General features: G+C 39.3%; 1 protein-coding gene across 1 annotated transcript; it reads right to left on the bottom strand.

The window, feature by feature from the left end:
• Nucleotides 1–16,322: 16,322 nt before the first annotated feature.
• On the bottom strand, nt 16,323–16,933 carry LOC104437961 (auxin-responsive protein SAUR76). The gene has a single exon (XM_010051023.3). It carries the CDS (start codon nt 16,887–16,889, stop codon nt 16,473–16,475), a length of 417 nt encoding a protein of 138 aa, XP_010049325.2. The 5' UTR covers nt 16,890–16,933; the 3' UTR covers nt 16,323–16,472.
• Nucleotides 16,934–22,396: the final 5,463 nt, after the last annotated feature.

Genomic DNA, 22,396 nt, shown 5'->3' with positions numbered 1-22,396 from the left:
AAGTGAGAAAAATATTTTCTCCTTTTCAAAAGTGAAAAACATTTTCCATAACTTCTTTCACCTTACTTCTTTTCACCAACACATTTTCGTTTTATTTTTAAGCTTTCTTTTCTTTTTTTCTTTTTATTTTTTTGAAAAATCGAGTTTTTTATTTTTATTTTTTCATTTTATTTATTTTTTCTTTCTTTCCTTTTTATCTTCTTCCTTGGGCTTGGCCGATTGTCACCGGCTAGCGGCGGGCATGGCCGAGCCGTGAGCGCCTCGAGCTTTGCCCAGTCAGCAAGGCTCGCCTAGCTCGATTTGGGAAGCCGAGCTCGCCCGAGCCCGATGAACTTAGGCCTCGCCGGATCGGGCAAGGTGGAGCGTTTCGGCTTGAGACGAAGCTCCGGTGAGATAGGCAAAGCCTCAAGCTCACGAGATCGCGACCGCATCTTGGTCGGCCAGGACGGCAGCCCAGCATCGTCAAGCTTGCGGCGGCGGAGGAAGGAGGAGGAAGAAGGAGGAAGGAACAGAAAAAGGAAAAAAGAAAAAGAAAGAAAAATAATAAATAATAAAAAATTGATTTTTAAAAATACAAATAATTAAAAAATTCATTTAAAAAATATAAAAAATAAAAATAATTTTTTTGGTAAATTAAAAATATTAAAATTCAATTTTTTGATAATTTTTCCAAAACAATGAAATTAGCTAATGAACGGTGGAAAGAATTTTCCACTCAAAGTTCCACTTTCAGCCAACATCGGAAAATATAGTCATCTTTCAAGAAAATAACTTATTGGAAAATATTTCCAAAACGTGATATTTTTCGCGAAACGAAACAAGACCCTAATTTAGAAGACTTTTTCCTTTCATGGAAAACATTTTTCCCAAAATTCATTTTTTGTGAAATGAACAGGAAAATCCGGAAAATCCGGAAAATGTTTTCCTGAAAATTATTTTTCGTGAAATGAACAGAGCCTTATTATCCTTAATTTTCAAAATGATAGATGGAAAGAGGGGCCAAAAAAGTAAATCTATAGAGAAAAGTGATTTGCAACCTAGAACAAATTGTGGTTCGACTTTGTTTTCTTCCCAGTTGTATGCCAAGATTTTTGGGTAACTTTTCACTCATCCCTATGGCCCACTTTTCTTGCACACCATCCACACTTTTTATATAGTTTGAATTTAATATGTAAAGTTTACTCACATATAAGATTACAAATGCTAGAAAGTGTTGCATGTAGCACCTCGCTTCGCTAGTGGTGCGCTTTTTCTTCGGCTCTTGCTACAGCCATTTTAGGGTCCTTGCACAATACATGCACTTTTGGCCTTTGACTCCACTGTTGTACCTAAATGATTTGAAGGAAAATTGTCTGGGATATGTAGTATGGCTCATTGCCCATGCTTAATTTGTAGTTTTTTATTCCTTGGTGGAGCAATCACTGTTTGATTACTTGTTGGTGGTGGCTCATTCTATTGATTTTTGGTTTAATTGCTGTACTTTTGAGGTCATCGCATGGTTTTGTGGACTACTTTGATAGATCTGCTGCCCTTGCAATTGTGGCTCTCAATCAAAGGTTTTTGTTAAGTCCAAATTGAATAAAACCCTGGTCTATTTTGCTTTCTTTTTACCTCTGTATGTTGATGATTCGTTGGCAGGTTTGGACAGCCAATCCATGTCGACTGGGCGTATGCTAGCGGTCGGAGAGAGGACACGTCGTGTACTAGGTATGCCCATAGCATGGGTCCCTTTAGACCCAGGAAAACCCCTATCATGCGCACACCAAAAAACAGGATGCGTCCATCAGAAACATTCTCAAAAAAAAAAATAAAAAAAAAATAAAATAGGACTCCTATCATGCGCACACCGGAAATATTCTCCGCGCCTACAGGGACCTATGCGCATCATAGGGCCCGCATGTTTCCATTCTTTTTTTTTTGTTTATAAATAGAAATTCTGTTTTTTTTTTCGAACAAGTAAAAAAGAAACGAGAAACAAATTTTTGTTTCTCGTTTCAAAAACAATTTTGAAGAAACAATTTCTTGTTTCTTCTTCTCTCTCATCTCTTTTCTTCTTATTTTCTCTTTGGTCGGCGTTGCCGTCGAGGGTCGGCGACCTCGCCGTAGCGTCGCCGGATTTGGGCGAGCCCGAGCTCGAGCTCGCCCGACCATGGCGAGGCGAGGCCTTGCCCACGCCGGCGACGCCGAGCCTCGCCTTGGCTAGGCCAGCTCGGGCTCGCCTAGATCCGCGAGGCCGAGCCTCGCCGTGGCCGGGCGAGGCCGCGCCATGAAACCGGCCGAAAGAAGAAAAAAAAAAAAGAAAGGAAAAATGAAAAATAAAATAAAACTATTAAAAAATTAAAAGAAACAAAAAAAAAAAAAAGAACAAAAATTTACCAAACGTGTTTCTATTCATTTTTTATTTCTAGAACAAGTTTACTAAACGCATCTTTTTGTTCAAAAATTGTTAGGAACAAAACACTTTTTTTATTTCGTTCCCTAAAAACGAGTTTTTGAACAAGTACGTTACCAAACGCGCCCATGTAGAGTCCGTTTCAATGGAGGACACTTTCAATATATTTGTACAGTGATTGCGAAAATAACGCAAATATACAATATAATTCTTAAATTTTTAATTTATTCAATATAAAAATTAATTTTTTTGTCTATATTTAATTTAGTTTAATATTTAATATTGTCACTAAACTTGAATTAATGAAGTAACAATATTGAACATTTTTACATGGTTTAAGAATTGAATTAAACATGTACTAATAATTTAGGGATCATATTAAATAAATTAAAATTTTAAAAACAACATTATGCATTTTGGCTAAAATTCAAGGATTATATTATATATTGGGTCAAAGTTTATGAATTAGTTAAGTTATTATCATTTTTATGGAGAGAAGGGATGAGGGCAGATGGTGTTGTAAGCTAAGGTAGGATTATTCAAATGTATGGAGCATCACATCAGCAGTGCAAGACATAAACAAACGAAGAGTTGATAAAGTCCACATGATTATTTTAAAAGAAACGACAATGATGTTCCACATAATTCTCAATGTTGAGAAAGCTTCATGACGGTTCATTATATTTAGTTTTCTTCCCCCACATTTCCGTATGACACATGTTTGCAAAAAGTTTTTTATTTACTATAAGTGGATTAGTGGAGTACGCATCACTCAGACCTTATCATACATCCACAAGGACCGGTAAAAATCAAGATTTTCACAGGTTCTATAAAAGAATATTCTTTTCCTTTTTTGTTTGGGTGAATAGATTGTTCCTTTTCTTTTTCTTTGTGAAAGAAGAGACTTTAAGCTACCTATTCCATTTGGAATTGGGTCAGCAAAACTGTCCAAAAAAAAATTCTGTCTTCACGTGCCATCTGCTCCTCGACAGCTTTTTGTTTGGTGGCTATAGGTTCGATTGTGCTGCTTCTAATGTTGACTGCTCCCATGATCGTGTTGCAGAGAAGTAACGGCTCGACCCCAGCAAGATTCTGCTTTCTTCAAATCTTCTCCTCTTTTGTAGACCTGAGCAGCACAGGTCTTTAAACTTCTCCACCCTAAACAAGCCATCTCAGGGTGCCTCTCTCCATAACTCATTTACAAAGAAATGAGGGGAGGATTACGGGATAAAGGCCCCACTGGGCTCTCCGGCCACAGGGCTACTAGCCCTGGGATCCCGCCTGGAGGGAGATCACTGCCTTCTCCTAGCATACTAGACTGGTAAACTCCAAATGAAAGGTCCCGGTGGTGGACAACACCACCGGGTGGCCAGCCGGCCGGCTTTGCATCCCTTTTTTCTGTTCATTAAGGAGCAAAAGCAGGGGTTTTAGCAAAAAGAAGAAAAGTTCCACAACCTACAGCGACCGGAGCTTACTCTTTCTGGGATTCTGAATTCTCAGATGCAATGAAACTTCTAAAGATCAAACATCGCGGAAACGGCCGAAGACCAAGACTTCTCGTGAGCGTGTAGACGACCCATGCAATGAAACTTCTAAAGACCTAGACTTTGGAATTGGGTTTTCGACCAAGACCTTCTAGACTTCTTAAACGTGTCCAACTTCCATAAAAAAAGCCGGTTCAAGTTCTAATTGAATCACGATTTTGTTTTCCATGAAATTTACGATGAAGGGGCTGCCGGCCACTTTGCAAGAATGATGTTGCAGAAATTTGGCTTCTCCGATTAAGGGTGTGTTCTACACTTCGATTGTAAAAGAAATAGTTAATCGTATTGCATATCAACTCCTGCAATTAATTTATATCTGCGGAAATTTAAAACAAGGTACACTCCCTATTAGTGTCCTTTAATGACCGCCCCTGGTATTTGTAACTTGCAAGATTTTGATCATTGTTTTTGCAGCGAAAATTTTTTTCGCACTCTCCGCTCTTGCTTCGGACAGGAGTATCTATATGAAGACCAGGGCACGAACCATGCGACACGCGGTGCCTGAGGTCTAGAAAATCAACACACGAAACCACAAAGCCCAACTAAGGAAATTTTCAAGTCTAGTTATGAATTCCAATACCAAAGCCCATTTCAGCAAGTCCATCTTCTAAGCCGTTCTTTATATATCACTTCGTTCAAGCAGAGAAACCCTCCATTTCAGCTCCTCCTTCTCGTCCTTAATTCATAGTTCTCTTTAGGTAAACCGCAAATCTATGGACTATCTCGCTAACCTCATAATCCAGTTAAGGGGCAAGGCAAAATCTTAATAGGCGGTCGGTCTCAACATGGAATTGTTTTCATTTTGTGTGTATTGGGAAAGAAACCTATGTTAGAGGTTTAATCCACACATACAAATTCATTTCTTTAACTACTAAATCTACCTTGGGTTTCATTCGCAATTGACCCATCTTTCCACCTTAATCTTTGCTTGCATTTGGCAAAAAATTAATAAATAACGAAAATACCTGCTTGCATTCAATTTCTTATCTGGACCTTTATTGAGTCTTTTATATATTGAGGTACATTTCCACATGTAGGGGAAAATGATATTACACTCGAAGTTCGTTAATCCCTCACAAAGCTCATAACTTGCTATCTTAAAAACATGGAGCTATGCTGGTCCTGTCGATCCAAAAACTTATCTTATCAACGTGCACACAGGACGACGACCTTGACTTCCTTTACGTTTGCGTGCACAGAATGCCCGTTCATATTCTAGTCACCGATCAATTTCGTGGCTGCTTGCTATCATCGATGGGTGTAGGTACTGGAGAGAATGCGGAGCAGAAATGAAAACGAAGAGAGCTTATTTTATATCACCTCTTGCATCCTACTGATGTGATGTAAATTTGGATTGAACTTCAAACAACACTTCAATCAAGTGACTTAGAGCAGCTTTTGGGATATAAGGTCTAATTTGCTCCCATTAAATGATGAAATGCACTGAGATGATGTACCACCATGATACGAAGTAAATTTAAGGGCAAAGTTTCTCGATTTTAATAGAAACCACTCAAGTAGTGCATCTATGTTTGAATCACAAAATTCAGTGAAAGAGTGACTTTTCCATGACTCAATCTCGAGAGAATGTATGTAGGTGGTAACTAAAACTTGGTTTTCCATACTTCTCAGAAGTAAAGTTTATGTGCCAAGGCAACGTTAGCTAACTCTCTTTTTAGGAAACTATGTACTATTCGAGTTTCCTCCAAGTTGTGAAGAGAAAGATAAAGTCTTGCAGAAAACTTCCATGAAACCGTCAACATGATGCGGTGAAATACATTTATGATGGTATCGCTTGTGAGATGCAATCGAAGTTTGTTTCTCTGCTTTAGTTTACTCAAGTGACAGATTTGGAGAGCAATCCACGTTAGTTTGGGTGGCTGAGATAGAGTAACGATGGGTTGGACCAAGGTTGCGATTCATTTGGCAAGAGTCGATTTTGTGGCTTCGTTTACTCTGATGTTTCTGCAAGTGATTACTTCTTTAAACACCGATGTTATCAGGAAAGCATGAAATATGTCTATATGCAAGAAAACAAATTCAGTGGATCTTATCCTCCAGAAATAGGGAATCTGAATAACACAGAGAGCTCGCTATTTGCATGTAGACAAACTGAATGGATCTATCTCAATGGGCAATTTGGAGAACTTAACCGATATGAGCCTCAAATCAAATTTCCTCACTTGCCTCCTCCAGTCAAGTCTGGGAAATACGGCAAGCTTGACCGTTATGAATTTACGGAAGAATAGATTTGACTGTGCCATCCCATTTGAAAAAAGAATGTGAACAGTCTCACTTTTTCAAGATGAGCTTGAACAACTTCATTGGAAAACTCCCGCTGGAGGTTGTAACAATCCGAACGATCCCAAGTAAGAAAGATATAGAATTTTACAGATAGAGATATAAAGGAACTCGGTTCCCTTAGCTCGGCAATGCTTTGATAACAAGGCAGAAACCTCAATACCAAGAGCTGCACCTTCTAACATCTTGTGAACCCTCGCAATAATTCTCTTTCAGGCTCAATTCCCTCATTTAAAGAGTTTTCAAACTTAGACCACCTTAACTTATCATACATTCATCTCAAGGGCCTATTCGACAAGATAGTCTCATGGGTGCTGTTCCCGCAAACCCTTTTTTCGGCAACAAGGATTTGCACTAGTTTGACGACCCTTACGGAATAAGATTTAGCAGATAATCATTCCATAGCAATGCATGTTCTTGGTTTATCTTCGAGGTTATAACAGATCGTGGTTGGAAGGTGGATCAACAAAAACTTCGTCAAGCCTAAATGATGTGTAGAGGGGTCATTTTCTACTTGTCCCAGCAATAGTGACGAGGTAGATTGGTAAAACGATGCTGCAACTTGGTGAAGGTGGCTGAGGATAAAAGATCACATGGCATCTACGGTTTGAGTCTTGTGTTAAACTTTGCTCATAACATGTTATAGGAGTCAGTTTATGCAGGAAATTGTCGTTTCCTTTTTGCCTTTCCAGTGAGATTGGAGTAAATATGGTCAATATAATCGGCTTGACATTTACAAACTGCGCGTTGGTATCATTGATGAGTTAGAAATTTTTAGGGCCGACCATCACAAATAAAAAGTTCATGAAGATCATGACTTTCCATGAACTATTGCCACGCGTACTGATCCAAAAATCAAAACACGTGAAACCCAAAAGACCTCGAATTCTTCACACTTGAATTGCATACTCGTCAAGGACATTGACTTCTTGAGGGATACAAAGTTCCATTCATACATGCATGCTGATTTACATTACAGTTGAATCATAAAACAGCGAAATTAAAGATTCTTGCGAGCAAAGTATTTTGCTAGCCAGTTGAATTTTTTTAATGATTTTTTTTTCTTTTGGTTTTTGTACTAGGGCCGGCAAGGGTTGCCGGCCAACCCTTGCCTCTCGCCGGCCACTAGTGAGGGCCGGCAACCCTTGCTAGCCATAGGGGAAGGGCCGGCCAACCCTCATTGGCTTTGGGCCGGGGCCGTGACGCCTCGTTGGTGAAAGCGAGGGCGTCGTGGTTGGTGCTCGCCAAGAGCTCACGAGGGGCACAACGCCCTTACCTAGGGCAAGCAAGGATCGGCTAGCCCTCGCCTATGAGCAAGTGTCACAGCCAAGAGGTTTTTGTAGCTAAAGAGCCGTGCCTTTCCGTGGAGGACCTCCTGCGATCATTAGGATTCCCAAGTGCTCTTCCAGAACGTTCCACAGATGGGCGATACGGTAATTGAGCCAAAGTCTAGAACTCTCCTGTCATAAGTGTCAGTAGTTGGTTGGTTTGGCGGTATGATCTCGTCCATCGGATGAAAAGCCGATCAATTGATGTAATCAAAAGGCCTTTAGTATAAGAAGATGTGCCCTCCCCCTCATTTGTATCCATCCAAACATTTCAGCAATGCAAAGGCTCCTTTCTTTTCAAAGCTGCTTTCTCTAGAAACTTTCTCTCTCTACGATCTGGCTAAGCAAGTGAGCAATTGATCGAGCTTCTCTCTCTACGATCTGGGTGAGCGAGTGAATGATTGATCGAGCAAGGCTTGGCTTAGGCATCCCGGCGATCCAAGTTGATCCAAAAGTGCCTGAGTCGCCGCAGTCACAATCCCAATCGATCGGCCCATCATAATATAAATATCAAATCATTATCTATTATGAAAGTAGATGATGTCGGAATACAATAAGATATGCAGACAAAATGTATGAATGTTATGGATCGTCTCTTCACTCCCCACCAACAACCACCACCACAAGCCGGCCCATCATTCCCCGATGGCCTCCTCCTCCGCAGCTGCCCACCGCCGCCCCAAGGTGGTCGTCATCATGGGCGCCACCGGGTGCGGCAAGTCCCGCCTCTCCATCGACCTTGCCTCCCACTTCCGTTCCACCGATGTCATCAACTCCGATGCAAGTCTACCGGGGCCCCGACATCACCACCAACAAGATCCCCAGGAGAAAGAGGCCGATTTCCTATAGGAGTTTAACATTTCGAAGACACTCAATGGACTTTTGGAGGCGAGCTAGTTTCCATGCAAAAAGATGGTCGTAATGGATGTGACCCACACGCCGTGTGGGTTCCGTATTGTCCCGTTAAAAGATTTGATTTTGGATGAGTCGCTTTTCACAATATGATTGAGACTCGAAAAAACGAATTCTGACTTGAATCTGGACCACGAAATTTGAGCATGAGCTAGCTCGTGTTAGGGGAGACGTGCGCATGGCTCGTCATTCGGGAGCCAACAGAGGTGACAAATAAAATATAGGGTGTGCAACGGAAACCACCCGAACGGAACCGGCCGGGGATTGAATCGGCCGGTTTTGGGCGATTCCCACGGTCGGTGGTCCAGTTCCCGGTTCCTAATCTTGGAACCGGTGACCGATCGGTCTAGTTCCGGTTTCAAGGTGGGAATTGGACCAAACCGGACCGACTGGACCGAACCAAATTTTTTAATATATAATTTATATACATAGAATTAATAAAATATATAAACATGATAACTTATTGCAACCAAAATTGCAATTTGAGGTAGGAACCTCTTATGTGGCTAAGAGACCATTAAAACCATTTTTTTTTTTTTTGGTAAAGTGTTTAAAACCATTTTTGTTACTCTTTTATTTATAGAAAAAATCTCCTTCTCAACTAAACATTCAAAAAGCAGAAGAGAGATTATTTATAAAATTTAAGCCAAGCCCAATCTTTAGCCAAATTGTTCATGGCCTTCATGGTTAAAGTTAAGTGTGAAATACAAAGTGTGAATCACACAAGTGAAATTTAAATATTTTACACATGGGAACATGCGGATCATTAGGCGATTTAAGCATAGCGTCGGGGTGGTGGTTCCCTGCTAGCATCACCAGGGGGTTTACGGCGCACTGTCAGTGCAAGCTGGTTCCTCCTCCTGTCACCAAAAAAAAAAAAACATGTGTGATTAGTTTTGTTGAATCGCCCGAGAACCGAATTGGATTGATTGGTCCATAGTGCAGTCACTCTTTAGTGCAAAAAGTAGAGCCAATTTTGTTGGACCAGACCAGACAGGGACCAGTAACCGATGGTCCGGTCCGATTCCCGGTCCTAGGACCAAATGGTCCGGTCCACGATTCGCAATTTTAGGAACCAGTGCTCCCGGTCCAGTTCCCGATTCCAAGGTGAAACCGGACCGAATCGGGAACCGATCACCCCTAATAAAATATAGCATAATTCTCGCTCGTGTGGTCTTAAACAACATTAAAATATCCCCCTTTTGAACATATTTCTCGCTCGTGTGGGGCCGCCATGCCTCAGGAACAGGAATCGGAGGAGTGACAAGCAAGGCCGCCGTCTTCCTCCACCTGGCAGACGGAACGATTGGTCCTACGCATCATTCCTTGTCGTACGATGCGTGGACTCGCCCGCTTTGGGACGTCGATCTTCCAGATGAACGGCCCAGATTTTGGGGGCGACGGCTCTGTGCGAGTAGGCCTTTGGGGTTTGGTTGGCAAATGGAGAGAAAACGAAAAATAGGAAATACAAAGGAAAAAAAATGTCTGATGTGAATAAACAAAAAAATAATAATAATAATTGCCCGCCACGCCCGAACGTACGACTCTAATAATGATGATGTGGCCATGCAACAAAAAAATAGACACTGAAATAAATGAGGAATATAATTAGAAGTCGAATATGACTAAAGCTAAATATGAAATATTAAATTATAAATATTGCGGACCAAGTAGGCCTGCTACCGGACGAAAATAAAGAAATAAAAATAGAAAGTAATTTAAAAAAGAACTTCGGGCAATACAAGAGATTCTATATGTTGGGTGTTTCTTTCTTTTTTCTTTTCGTAAATTACAAAGCTTTAGAGTCGATCGAAATGCTTGCGATGTTTGTCCCATAGTTTAGCATCCAGTGAAGGGAATGACCACCCAGATGGGTATAATACACCGGCTACTACTCTTGTCATTTTTTAACAAGATGATTTTGGTTGGTGTTTCCCGGGCCCCCGCCGGGGGGGTAGGGGTGCGGCATGGGGACCAATTACACCGGATGTAAAAGTCATATCGAGGTTGAGGTTAAGCCTTTAAGGTGGCGTCTTAATGGATTCTTCATTCAAGCTTGTTTGCTGTGAATTAGAGCGGGAGCACCACTTTGCACTAGGAATATCTCATGTGTATGGTTGAGAGTTTTTTTTTTCTCCTCTTTTTAGCAGATAGAGCCTATCTTGAGCGAAAATCTGCCACCTGGGTTTGATTCGTTTACATGTCGCAGTGAGTATCTGTGTTATTTTCCTTGAATGGCTTCTTACCTCTTCTTATCGGCTGTTCAGCTGTTGTTTTTTCCCATGAACATCTTTTAGCCTCTTTTGGGTGGCTTCTACACCATTTGTCCCCCAGAGGAATGACAGTGCACTGAAATTGGAAACTAAAAATGGTGATGCAGCAAAAAAAGCATTCTCAAGTCAGGACTTGATTGACTTTGAGTCCGAGTGATCCCAGAGATTCCGATCTCTCCGTTTTCTTACTGTGATGAATTGTTCAGTCATCTTTAACTGTGCACCTTTTTATTAGTAATTATCTCGTTTTTCTCATTTTCTGTCTCTTTTTACCTGATGATCTAATGCAGGCATGTTGGAAACATGCACCCTCATGTCACAGAAAACCCTTCTTCAAGAGGTTTTCTCTAGCACTGATCCTATTGAGGGATGCAAGATTATTAGAAGGTTAGTTTTTCTTTTTTTCCCATCTGGTCGGCAACATTTCCGACTTGAGGATGTAAAGAAGTGGACCTGAATATGTTCCTTAGGGAGTTCTATCAACGAAATGTCTCCTTCAGAGGAGTTGTACCCACTGCAGTCAAAAGCCTAGGCGCAAGAGCGAGGGGATGGCCTTTCGCCTCTTCGATGTCTAGGCTAGGGGCCTTCAACAATGTGCACGCCTTTCTCGCCTAAGCCATCAGGCGCACGGGGCACAAGACGTTCGCCCAATGCAAATTATGGGTCATAAAAAGCCTGAGGAATCTGTCTTTTGAATGATTCTTTTATCCTTCCTTCTATTTCAAAATGATAGATGGAAAAAGGAACCCAGAAAGAGTAAATTTACAGAGAGAAGCAATTCTGAAACCTAGAAGAAATTGGTGTTCGATTTTGTTTTCTTGCAAGTTGTATCTCATTATTTTTGGGAAACTTTTCACTCCATCCCCATGGCACGCCTTTCTTGCACACCATCCACACATTTAGTATAGTTTAAATTTAATATGTAAAGTTTAGTCGTGTTTAAGATTACGAATGCTAAAATGTTTTGCTTAATGGCACCTTGCTTCGCTGGGGCGTGTGCTTTTTCTTCACTTCTTGTTACAGCTGTTTTAGCGTCCTTGCACCATGAGTGCGCTTTTCGCTTTTGACTCCATTGGTTGTACCTAAATGATCTGGAGGAAAATTGTCTTGGCTAAAGTTGAACGACTATTTGAATCATTACCCCTAAGGTTACAGATACATCATCGTTTGCTTGCTTTTCTGATTGTTTAAGTTGTTCGTAGGCTCCCCGCTTTGCCCCTTGATATGGTCATACATGTTGCAATTTTTTGGTGATTTGGAATAAGAAGATATCCCCTAATGTGATATATGATTGAAAGAATGTTGTATTGTATGCATATTAGAGTTACTTGACCTTTTGCAGAGCGATGCGAGGGCCATGTCAGATCAAAGACCGGGCTTTCCAGAGGATTTGGTTTTGTCTCGTTTCCTGATCAGCAGGAACATGGTTCGATTTCTTTGGTAACGTTACTTTTACTCTGCCATTTGATGGTTCTGGGGAAGGGCAGCTCTCTTCATCCGGGTCATGACACTACAGATTTGCAATCCTCTTATTAACCAAAGGCAATCTTCCTGCGGCACCATCAATTCAATGAGTGATCATCCCTTACTTTCTAGCGATCTCTCTTTTGCGACTTTCGATTTGATTTTATTTGAGCTCGCACTCGCTTGCGAATCCGGCAAGCCTGCTCCTGCTAAGGCCTGAAGAGATTGTACCAACAACAAGGCTCGTATCATAGGCAGGGGACGAGAAGAGAGGGAGGGATTCCTCAGCTGGCGTTGCCCGGCCTTTTTTCCTATTCATACTTCGCCCAAATTTCAGTCCTCTCGAATGGAAAGTTATCTCTTTGCTCCTTGGTCTGCGCCCTTGCTAAGCTCCTTGGGCCTGAGATTTTCGGACTCTAAAGGGCCTGCTTTCCTAGAAATGGGTTGGGTTCTCCTTTGGGCTTCTTGCTCGGATTTTCCCTCGTGTTCAAGTTTCTTTTAGTGATTTGCTCTTCTTCGAGGTTTTTCCATTTGATTTCATTCGAGTTTGCATTCACTTTCACATTCTTTCATCTTTCTTGTGGACAGATTGGGGATTCTCAGCCAGTCGGATTTTCTCTTCCTTTAGGATTAATCCTTACTGTAATGAAAGTAAAGTTCTTGTATAATAGTCTTCCGAGAACTATCCCCTCCCCTCCTTTTCTTTTCTTTTCAACGACCCCTTTTCGCTCTCTCTTTTTCTTCACTTTCATTTGATTTTCTTTGCCCTTTCTTTTCATTTTGCTATTTTTTGGTCTTTTACAGATTCTTGCTATATAAACAATTTATCAATTATGTCAACGACAATAAGCTCATATAAATTTATAATACAAATAAAAAAAGTTTGGATGCATATCTAGGAGTGTTGAAACATATGTCAAAGCTCGCAAGAAAATTTAGTAGTATGTAATTTTATTGGTTTAGCATATTTTACTCAAAAAACTCAAAAAATTAGTATGATTGTGGACTTAATATCGTTTACAATTTAAAAGAATAAATGAAGGAAAGTTAAAATGAAAGGTCCAAATTTGAAAGTGAAAGAGTCTATATATCGTCATGACCAAATTAAAAAGCATCACTTTATATAGGTCATAGGAAGAACATTCTTTCAAAAATGTTGGATTTTACTTTAATATTTTATTTTCATAATTAGTGTATAGGAGAAACTCCATTTAATAAAAATTACGAAATTAAATGGGGAACATGTGTTGCTCCTTAGAAGCACCACGTGTCCGACTTGCGGTGAACTCCCCTAAGAGCTCCACTTTACTTTTATATGTTTATGCTTCTAGCTTTTTATGGCTTTCAATATGATTTCATTCACATTCACATTCTTTTTATTTTCAATCTTGTCCATAGTTTAGAGATTCGTCCAATTCTTCTTGCTCTTTCTTTGGCATAATATGAACATTGTAACATTGATGAATTATAGATATATTGTTCTTCAATTATCATTACAAGGTTCGTTGGGAACCATTCAAAAGATCTTTTCAGAAGATCAACAACAATAATCAATTTTCAATGATCTCGTCCTAAAGAAGAACTTCAACATAGGAAATCCAACCCTCCTACAATAATTACACGACACCTGATATGTGTAAGTACGCGGTAGAAATGAATGTCATGCATTTCTTCAATAACCTCCAATCTAAATTAAACCTCTTTCTCAATTAACTTAGAAGGAAAAAAAAAACAAAAGAAAAAGAGCGGAAACCCACCATAGTATCTTAAATTGGAAAGAAAAACAATAAATCAACAGCATAAGAGAAAAGAGAATCCTAGCTAAGATTTCCATAAGATTGCTGGAGCATGATCGGTTCAATCAGCCTAAGCTAAAATCTACGTTTCTCACTGGATGAGCTCCCTCCAATGATTCGAAAAGACCAACTCCTTCAATTTCGCCTTATCGAAATTATGAAAAGATTAGAGAAATATATGGCTTGGGTGAAGCGAGGACTTGTGTAATTTAGGCGCTTGGGGCTTCTCTTCCTTGCGAGATGAAGCGCGTCGCTGGCATGAGAGAATCGAAGGGGAAGACGGCGTTGACATGTTCCAAACACTGAGCGTAGGTGAAGCTACGGCATGAAAATTCTTCGCCTAAGCTTGGACTTCCATTAAAGAGAGATCTGACTCTACATTGTCTTCACGATATCCTTAATATTTTACCTACTTAAGCGATTGACTTGAAGTATGTACAGAAGTTAAAGATTGACTATGGAAAAACCATTGATCAAGGGATAACCGAGATTAGGGAGTCAAAACAGTTGCAAATCACAAAAAATAAATGGTTCAATAGAAAACAAGGACTAAAGGCACAGACAATACACAAGACAAATGACACACAAACATCATTAACAAGCAAATAAGACATCAGATTCTATAGATAGGAAGATCATTTATAATATATCGATTTAGATTAGATTTTACCTAAAGTTTGAACTTGAATCGAATTAGATTAGATAAGTTTCCCAGCAATAATGCTCGTCTTTGTTTTGAAAACGCTTTCCAGCCATACTTTCCAAGTTTTTACTTTTTATACGCACTTCAAACATCTCCTTTAAGGAGTCTATGTTTTAATTTCGGTATCAAGGAAGCACGGCATCAAGAACGTAAGCCGCGCGTCGTGATTCAATAAACTTTGATGCAAATTTCTTGATGTTTCCAACCATTTGTCTACCCCCATCATTCAGATCCTACAAAGTGCTTGACATTTCGAGGCAAATTTGGTAGTTGAATTGGTCATCGACTATTATTTCAATCACTTCTTAAAATCATTGAGATTCTAGCGATCGCAACTTTGCAAAAATACACATAGCAACGAGCCGAAAATTCTTTGTAGCCTTATTCAACAACCATCACATGATTGATTGATTTGCAAATTATGAATTTTAGGATTCATGAACGTTAAGTGACCATCACCTGAGGGAACATGGTACATGACACTGCTCTCCCACGAGGGAGCATGTCTGATTTATTGGCAAGAAAGTCCAAAAAATCGGATTATACAATGACTAAATTCCGCAGACTAACATGGGCCTGGCGAAAGAGGGGTGGCCCACCATAGGCCGAAAGGATCCGATCTCGTGATCTGCTGCCACGCTGGCCGGTCTCGGTCTCCCTCTCCCTCTCCCCGAGCTGACGTGGGCTGCTTTTTCTTTTGGAGCAGCTGCTGGTCCCAGAAAAAGACAATGCTGACGTGGCGGACGATCAGCGGCCGGCGGTCCTCAAATGAAGAATTGCCGCGAAAGGTGGCTGTCCTCTCGTTCTCGGTCGGGTCGGCTCCGTCGACGGCCAACGTTCGAACAAGCCCTTTGTGTTCCCCACCGGATTAGGGTTAAGTTGCAGGGCTGAAATGTTGCATGGACATGATTTATGAGTAACGCGACCAACAAAAGGAATCATGGGTCATAAATCATGTGGAAGTTTTGACTTCAATTCAATATAGACTTTTATAAATTAGAGAAATGCGATCGGCTTGATCTTGTAAACTTTACTAATTGGATATTTGTTCAATTCACAACACACATCTAAATCTAATTTGTATTTATCAAAGGTAAGTCCAATCGATGATCGATGAAACAATAGTGTAGATCAGTTTCATGGCATAAGTTCAATTTCAAGATCATGGGTTAATCAAATATTGAAAAACAAAACTTAATGGATAGAATTACAGGTATGTCTCTTTCCTCTGCTTAGCATGTTTTTCTCTTACGGAGGAAGCCCCCCTTAAGTACGTAAATCTTCGGTTAATGAAATATCCTTCTAATGTCGTGGACTAGATAAGAAATAGCATTAGTGGAATTTCGGTCAAGCTCAAACTAAAGTATCATGTCAATTTCTGGAGACCTTGTTTTGGTCTACGATCACACAATCTCACATGCCGAAAAGAGTGTTAAATTAAACACTAGAGTACTTTCAACAATCATCCGTCACACATTCACTCCATCAAATAATCACTTGATTTCTTTGAAAATCGAATCTTCTCTTCATATGTAACTCATCCGTAATCACGTATATACGTAGCGTATGTCTCAACACTAGTATTTATATAAATTATAATAAAAGGACAGCATTGAAGCACATTTTCTATTAACAAAAGATAGAGATAGAAAGAAGGGGAAAACACATAAATGGGAGGCGTTTATCATCGTAATTAACATTAGAAGAGAGAACATAATTACAATATGATCCTTTTCATCACCATGCATCTTCATCTCCCTCAGTAAGCATAGAACTCGACCAACTCATCCAGTGGCTCGGGCCTCGACTCCGCGTTCTCGAGCATCCACAGCAAGTGCTCGAACAAGACCACCTCGCACGCGATGTTGAGGGACGAGGAGTCGCCGTCCTCGGACAAGGGCGCACTGTTACCAGAACGTGCGGCGAGCTCACGGAACAGAGGATGGCGGACGACAGCAGAGTTCACGAGGTACCGCCGCCGCGACTGGCCGACGTAGACGGGGCGGAGGTCGGCGGAGGAGGAGGAGGAAGAGTCGTCGGTGTCGGAATTGTTTGAAGTGGACGAGGCGAACGAGGGAGTTGAGTTGATGGCCTGGTGCTTGTTATGGTGGCCAAAGGAGTTGAGCTTCTTGAGGACAGACTTGAGTTTGGTAAGCTTGTTGCCACCTCTTCCCATGGCTGTTTTAGAGAGAAAGAGAGAGAGAGAGAGAGAGAGAGAGATTGGGGGCTGAGAAAGTGGTGAGAAGGTTCCTCTTTTATAGGAGGGAGCTGAGAATGATGTTGAAGACGATGATTGCTGGAGGTGATACAATTTAGTGGGAGAGGCAGTGGGGCCACAGAACATGAATGATGCATACATTAGAATTATATACAAAAGAGAATATAATCCATGAAATTGTTTGAACTTGACCATACATATATGCATCCTTCGACTTATCTGACTTATCATTCAATTTTGGAAAAAATGATGTAAATGATTTATGGACTTTAACACAATACGCAATGTGGTGCTTGAATTTTTACTTTATTCAATTTGGTCCTTTAATTTTAGCTCAAATTGTAATATAATTTATGAATTTTTTAATATATTTAGTGTGAATCATGAACTTTTAGTACATATTCAATTTAATCCCCCAACTTTATGTAAATTTTCGATATCGTCGTTGATTTTTAATTAATAGAATGTTAACATTAAATATTTTCATATAGTTCAAGGACAACCGTCAACATATATCAAAAGTCCAAAAACAACATTAAACAAATTACAAATGTAGGAATAACATTGCACATTTGGTCAAAATTTAAATACCATTTATGTCATTATCCCTTCAATTTTTCTTTTGTTCACGTTGCATGGTAAAATTTGAGGATTTCGATCTTTAAGTATTTTCAAGAAAAGATGAGTTCGATAGTCATAACAAAAATAAGCGTAATCATCGCCAGCATGTGCATAATGCACGCACGTATTCCAATTATTCATTGCGTAAAAAACGGTGCTTTGAAACACTTATTTCTTGTAAAACCGTCCAAACAAAATTAATAGGTTCAACCGTGCTTTTGTGGGCTCAAAACAGTCGATACATCGCTCAAATTAATAAGCGTGAATCATGTGGACCAAGCCAATCTCAAAAGATAACAATAAGCAGCGGCTCAATAAAGACACAAAAGCTTTGCTAAATAAAATAAAATAAAATAAAATAAAGACACAAAAGCGATGCACATGTGCGAGACCACAGCATCCCATGTTGCGCTACCTACATCCCCCTCTTTAATGCAGAGCATTGACTCTATCTACTTAACAAATTCATTTAAAGAAAAGAAATCAAGAAAGGAGTACGATGTTTACTGTTCCCAAAAGGAAAACAAACGTCATAGGTTTTATCTAGACATCATATGGCTAGTGCCCAATATATGTCAGAGCAAAATTTATTTTAATATATGATATTAATTAATTAATTGATTAATTGATGTTTTGTCTGTCAGCGAAATTACGCCGATTCGAGGGAACAAACCCATGTGATTAAGGGACATACATTAACTTTGTTTTTGGGCCCTGCCGACTCATTAGGTACTGGACAAGTGTCGCGCCGCGGCTTAGTATTCAGTAGATCGACTTTATATTTTAATATTCATCAAATTAATTTGTGGCTACAAATGCATGTACACTGTCCATAAGTCAGGGCACCCACGTAAATTATACTTATCCAAGATTGATGGGACGGCCTTATGTGATTGAGTAGATGAACCTCGGGATTGGCCTACCAATCATACCATTTTTGTAGACTTCTCCCTTCGTTTTGTGAAAAAATCAATAATTTTAAAAATTATGAATGCTAATCGTTTATCTAAATCCTAATACACCCAATGCTAGATAGCTACTAAGAAGCACAAGCCAAAAGACATAATATGTGCATTGGCCACACCTTCGTAACTCCAAATACCCGGATTCATTATAGACCTTTTTGTAATACTCTAGTCGTCCCATGAATTAGCTATTCCTAAACAAGTTATGAAGGATGTAATAAAATTACCTTGTCTCTTGGATCAAGAACGGGATAAGAGGGATAAAAAAAATTGGTAATTCACATAAAGCCATTGAATCAGCCCAACCAACAGTCAAAGTTATCTGCATATCTATATCCAATAAGTACCAATATGGCAACGGGGTTGATCCCATTTTCAATGAACGAATGCATACATATATTCTAATCAATCAAAGGACCTATTCGTAAGAATTTTTTTTCCCAATATATGGATAAAATATGATAAACTACTATTATTAAGAAAATAAATGCATTTTACGCTCCACGTCAATATATAATACTTAATTTTTTATTCTTTCATTTTATGCCTATTGGTATTCGAAACGTACTCTTCAAGCGGAATACTTAACGCTTTAACTACAGCACTACACGAATCATTACACATAGTGCTAGTATCCATCGTTTCTGATTAGGACTAACAGGGTATCAAATCCCATTTACTCCCCAAGTCAATTGATATGAATATGATCAAGTTGCTTTTTTATATATAAAATGAGATAACACACAAATCCATTTTGTTGATATTGAATATTAAGTAAGATTTTCATGAAAATGCAGAAAAAAATTCAATTATTATTATGAATTACAATATTCATATCTATAGGGCAAATAATTTCAAGTGTGATTTCACTGTTATGTATGGCCTTGCTAAGGATATATCAGTTAAAGTAGCTTCTTTTTTTTTATCAATCAAAACTCCTTCTCAAACTATACAAATTTCTTCCAAAGAATATAGCTTTCTAAATGCAAATGATGATATTTTATACAGATGGATTATATACACACGGAGTATCCCGTGAGTAGATATACAAATATGCCAAAACTTTTTTTAATCATATTGACAGAGTTGAAAACTACATCATGGCTCCCTTTATTTCGCAAAAAAAAAAAATGATTTGAAAAATATTTTCCTAAAAATGATCATTTATATTACTTGAAAAAGTTAGTCAATAGAAAATATTTTTATTATCGACAACAATTTATGTCAAAATATTTTCAAAAAAATTAAAATACTTTTTATTCATTCATTTTTTATAAGCGACATAAGCCGTCAATTTTTTTTTTAAATATTTTTGAGGCATTTATTTTTAGCGAGACAAATGAAACCAATATACAAATGAAACCAATATGATAATCTAGCGATTTTCAATGTTTCATCAGTTGTGAAACATTTTCAAAACGAAAGTTTCCAAAGGATTGAAACAGTTGGAAAAGGAAACAATTTTTAAGTGGGCAAACCTCCTCCATAACCAAAATGGGGCTGATCTCCTGAAAAAGTTTGAGACTTCCAAACGATTTTCACAAAGAGTCCTCGCCTTTTCAATTTTACCAAGGAAAGACCCTTTAAATCTAGGCAAGTTCTTAAAAGACTTAAAGGAAAGAAATAAGCAGAAGAATCGCTCTGGGGTAGGAGATCCCATAATGTCACTTCTGTATTCTCTCTGTTAAAAAGATAAAGATAGATAAAGAATTTGGGAACCTCACGGTGATGGAGATAAACATTACCTTAAGACTTCACTTTTTACTACCCAAACCTTGTCTTTAAAGTTTGTTTCAGTTCTAGCCGGCAGTGGCCGCTACTCCTTTGGCTAGGAGACGGTAATCTCATGGGTCATTTGAAATGTCATTTCAGAATAAGAAGTGACTCCACTCTGCACTCAAAATTCCAAAAAATCCTGTCGTTTCTTCATCCAATAACATCAATGGCTGAACTTTCCGGTCTTTCATAAAGAAAAGATGGGCGCTGTCTAATCCACCGGAGACATTAATGATAGATGACAGTTTACCGCACTGAATGTCATAAGCAGATTTAAACCGCAAATTGGTTTCCTCTCAAGATCAAGCTGTCTTTTTTCTTTTCTTTTCTTTTCTTTTTTAATTTTAGGCCGCCACCCAGAACAATTCATTTATGAAGAGTGGTCCATGGATCCTTACGTAAGGGCCATGTAGTTATGGCGGAACTTGAAAGGTCACCTTTTTTCAGCCGGCCGGTATCGCTATTGTTGTGCTGCAATTGCGCCTCGTTGCAGTTCTATAAGGAATTGTTGCATTTGCGAGTTTTATTAATATCTGTTCTGAACTTACGGCACTCTGAACCAGGGTGGAATATTTTCCGAACAGTTATTTGTAAACACTTCAAAACCATTTGTATTGTCAGATATTTGCAGAATAGGCAAACGCCTTGTCTAAGCCATACCATCTCTTTCCATGCTGTATGAAACAACCTTGTTACAGAGACTACGTTTTGACAATTATCTTCGGCTTCCCTTATGCCGTGTTTGGCATAAGAAAGCAATGGCGTGACAAGAGAATATGCTATGTCAATGGAGTTAACGACCCTCTAAATTCACATTAGCTACATCGCAAAAACTATCAAGAAAGCTCTGCTTTTATTTTATTTTTTTATTTAATCAGACTGAATGGCATCTAGGGCAATCATCTGATATTGCAGTTGCATATGCATGGCTGTGGCATATGAAACACATGAAAGATTTGGAAATTTCATATGTCCAAATCAATCTAATAACTCACTGCTATGTAACAGCACAAGGTAGGTCCAACTTTTCTGAAGATGTCGGAAAAATGAAGGATTACATGGCTGGAGACACCTTGGAAAAATTAAATAATGTCATGAAGTGGGCTCACAAATTAAATGAATGATGAGAAGGGGAATAGAGGACATGAAGCAGCAGCAGAGAAAGGTACACAGTACATCAGAATTACTGTGACATCTTTCTTTCCACAACCAACAATTTTCTTCTTCCTACTTCCCATGAGCTCTGCCCAAAGCTCCAACCACCGTTCATTCCCACTTCTATAGGTGCCAATTTGGCCCCCTCTCTGTCTACATCTATACATGAGAACGCTATTGGAATCAGGGGAAACAATGGGTTAAAAAGAAACCCTGCTTGTCCCTGTCCATCAAGTGTTTAGGTTTGGACTAGGACAGGCAGAGTAAGGTCAATGGTCTGAAACGTTAAAAATGCCTGTACCAACTATGATCTTGATTTTAAACTCCTCAGCTGGTTTCCAGGCAGAATTCAAACTGCATAAACCAAACCTGCATACCTGATCTGTCTCAACTGTGCGAGTTTTGAACTAGCGACTGTTGTGTGTCAAAAGACTTAAAGACCTGATCCATTCGCTTGAATTGTGTCTCTGAGCATTTTTTGGACATGAAGATTGCTGAGTTTCGCAAAAAGATGGTGAGGAGCTTTGGAGAGTAACCATGATCGTTCTGATGTGCCTTTTAATGCAGGTATCAGCATCAACATATGCTGTCCTGGGCCATGAGAAAGCAGGTAAAGCACAAGGCTGTCTTAATCTCACATTTTGATTGCTCAGTTGCCGATATTTGTGCCTGTCTTCTACCTCATTTCGTAAAGAAATAGAGATCAAATCACATGGAGGTAGGACAAGAACGTGCGCCATTTTTATCAAACAATCAAGCTGTCTCATATTTTGTTGCTTGATGGTTTGAAGTTAGTAAACTGATCGGTATCAGCTTGCATGTCGCTAGTGTTCATATCAAGTTGGTTTGTTAGGTATATGTGATTATCATCAATTGACAGATCACCAGACAAGCTAGACATAGACCGCCACAGGTGAACAACAATGAAGTACGAAATACGGAGTGGGA

This window comes from Eucalyptus grandis, chromosome 3, assembly GCF_016545825.1.
Source record: "Eucalyptus grandis isolate ANBG69807.140 chromosome 3, ASM1654582v1, whole genome shotgun sequence".
Lineage (NCBI taxonomy): Eukaryota > Viridiplantae > Streptophyta > Magnoliopsida > Myrtales > Myrtaceae > Eucalyptus > Eucalyptus grandis.
The sequence above is the reverse complement of the archived record's forward strand: the minus strand, read 5'-3'. Positions and strand labels throughout refer to the sequence as shown.

What these genes read in the sequence shown, in the direction of transcription:
- LOC104437961 (XM_010051023.3), bottom strand. Translation starts at nt 16,889, where the DNA reads ATGGGAAGAGGTGGCAACAAGCTTACCAAACTCAAGTCTGTCCTCAAG.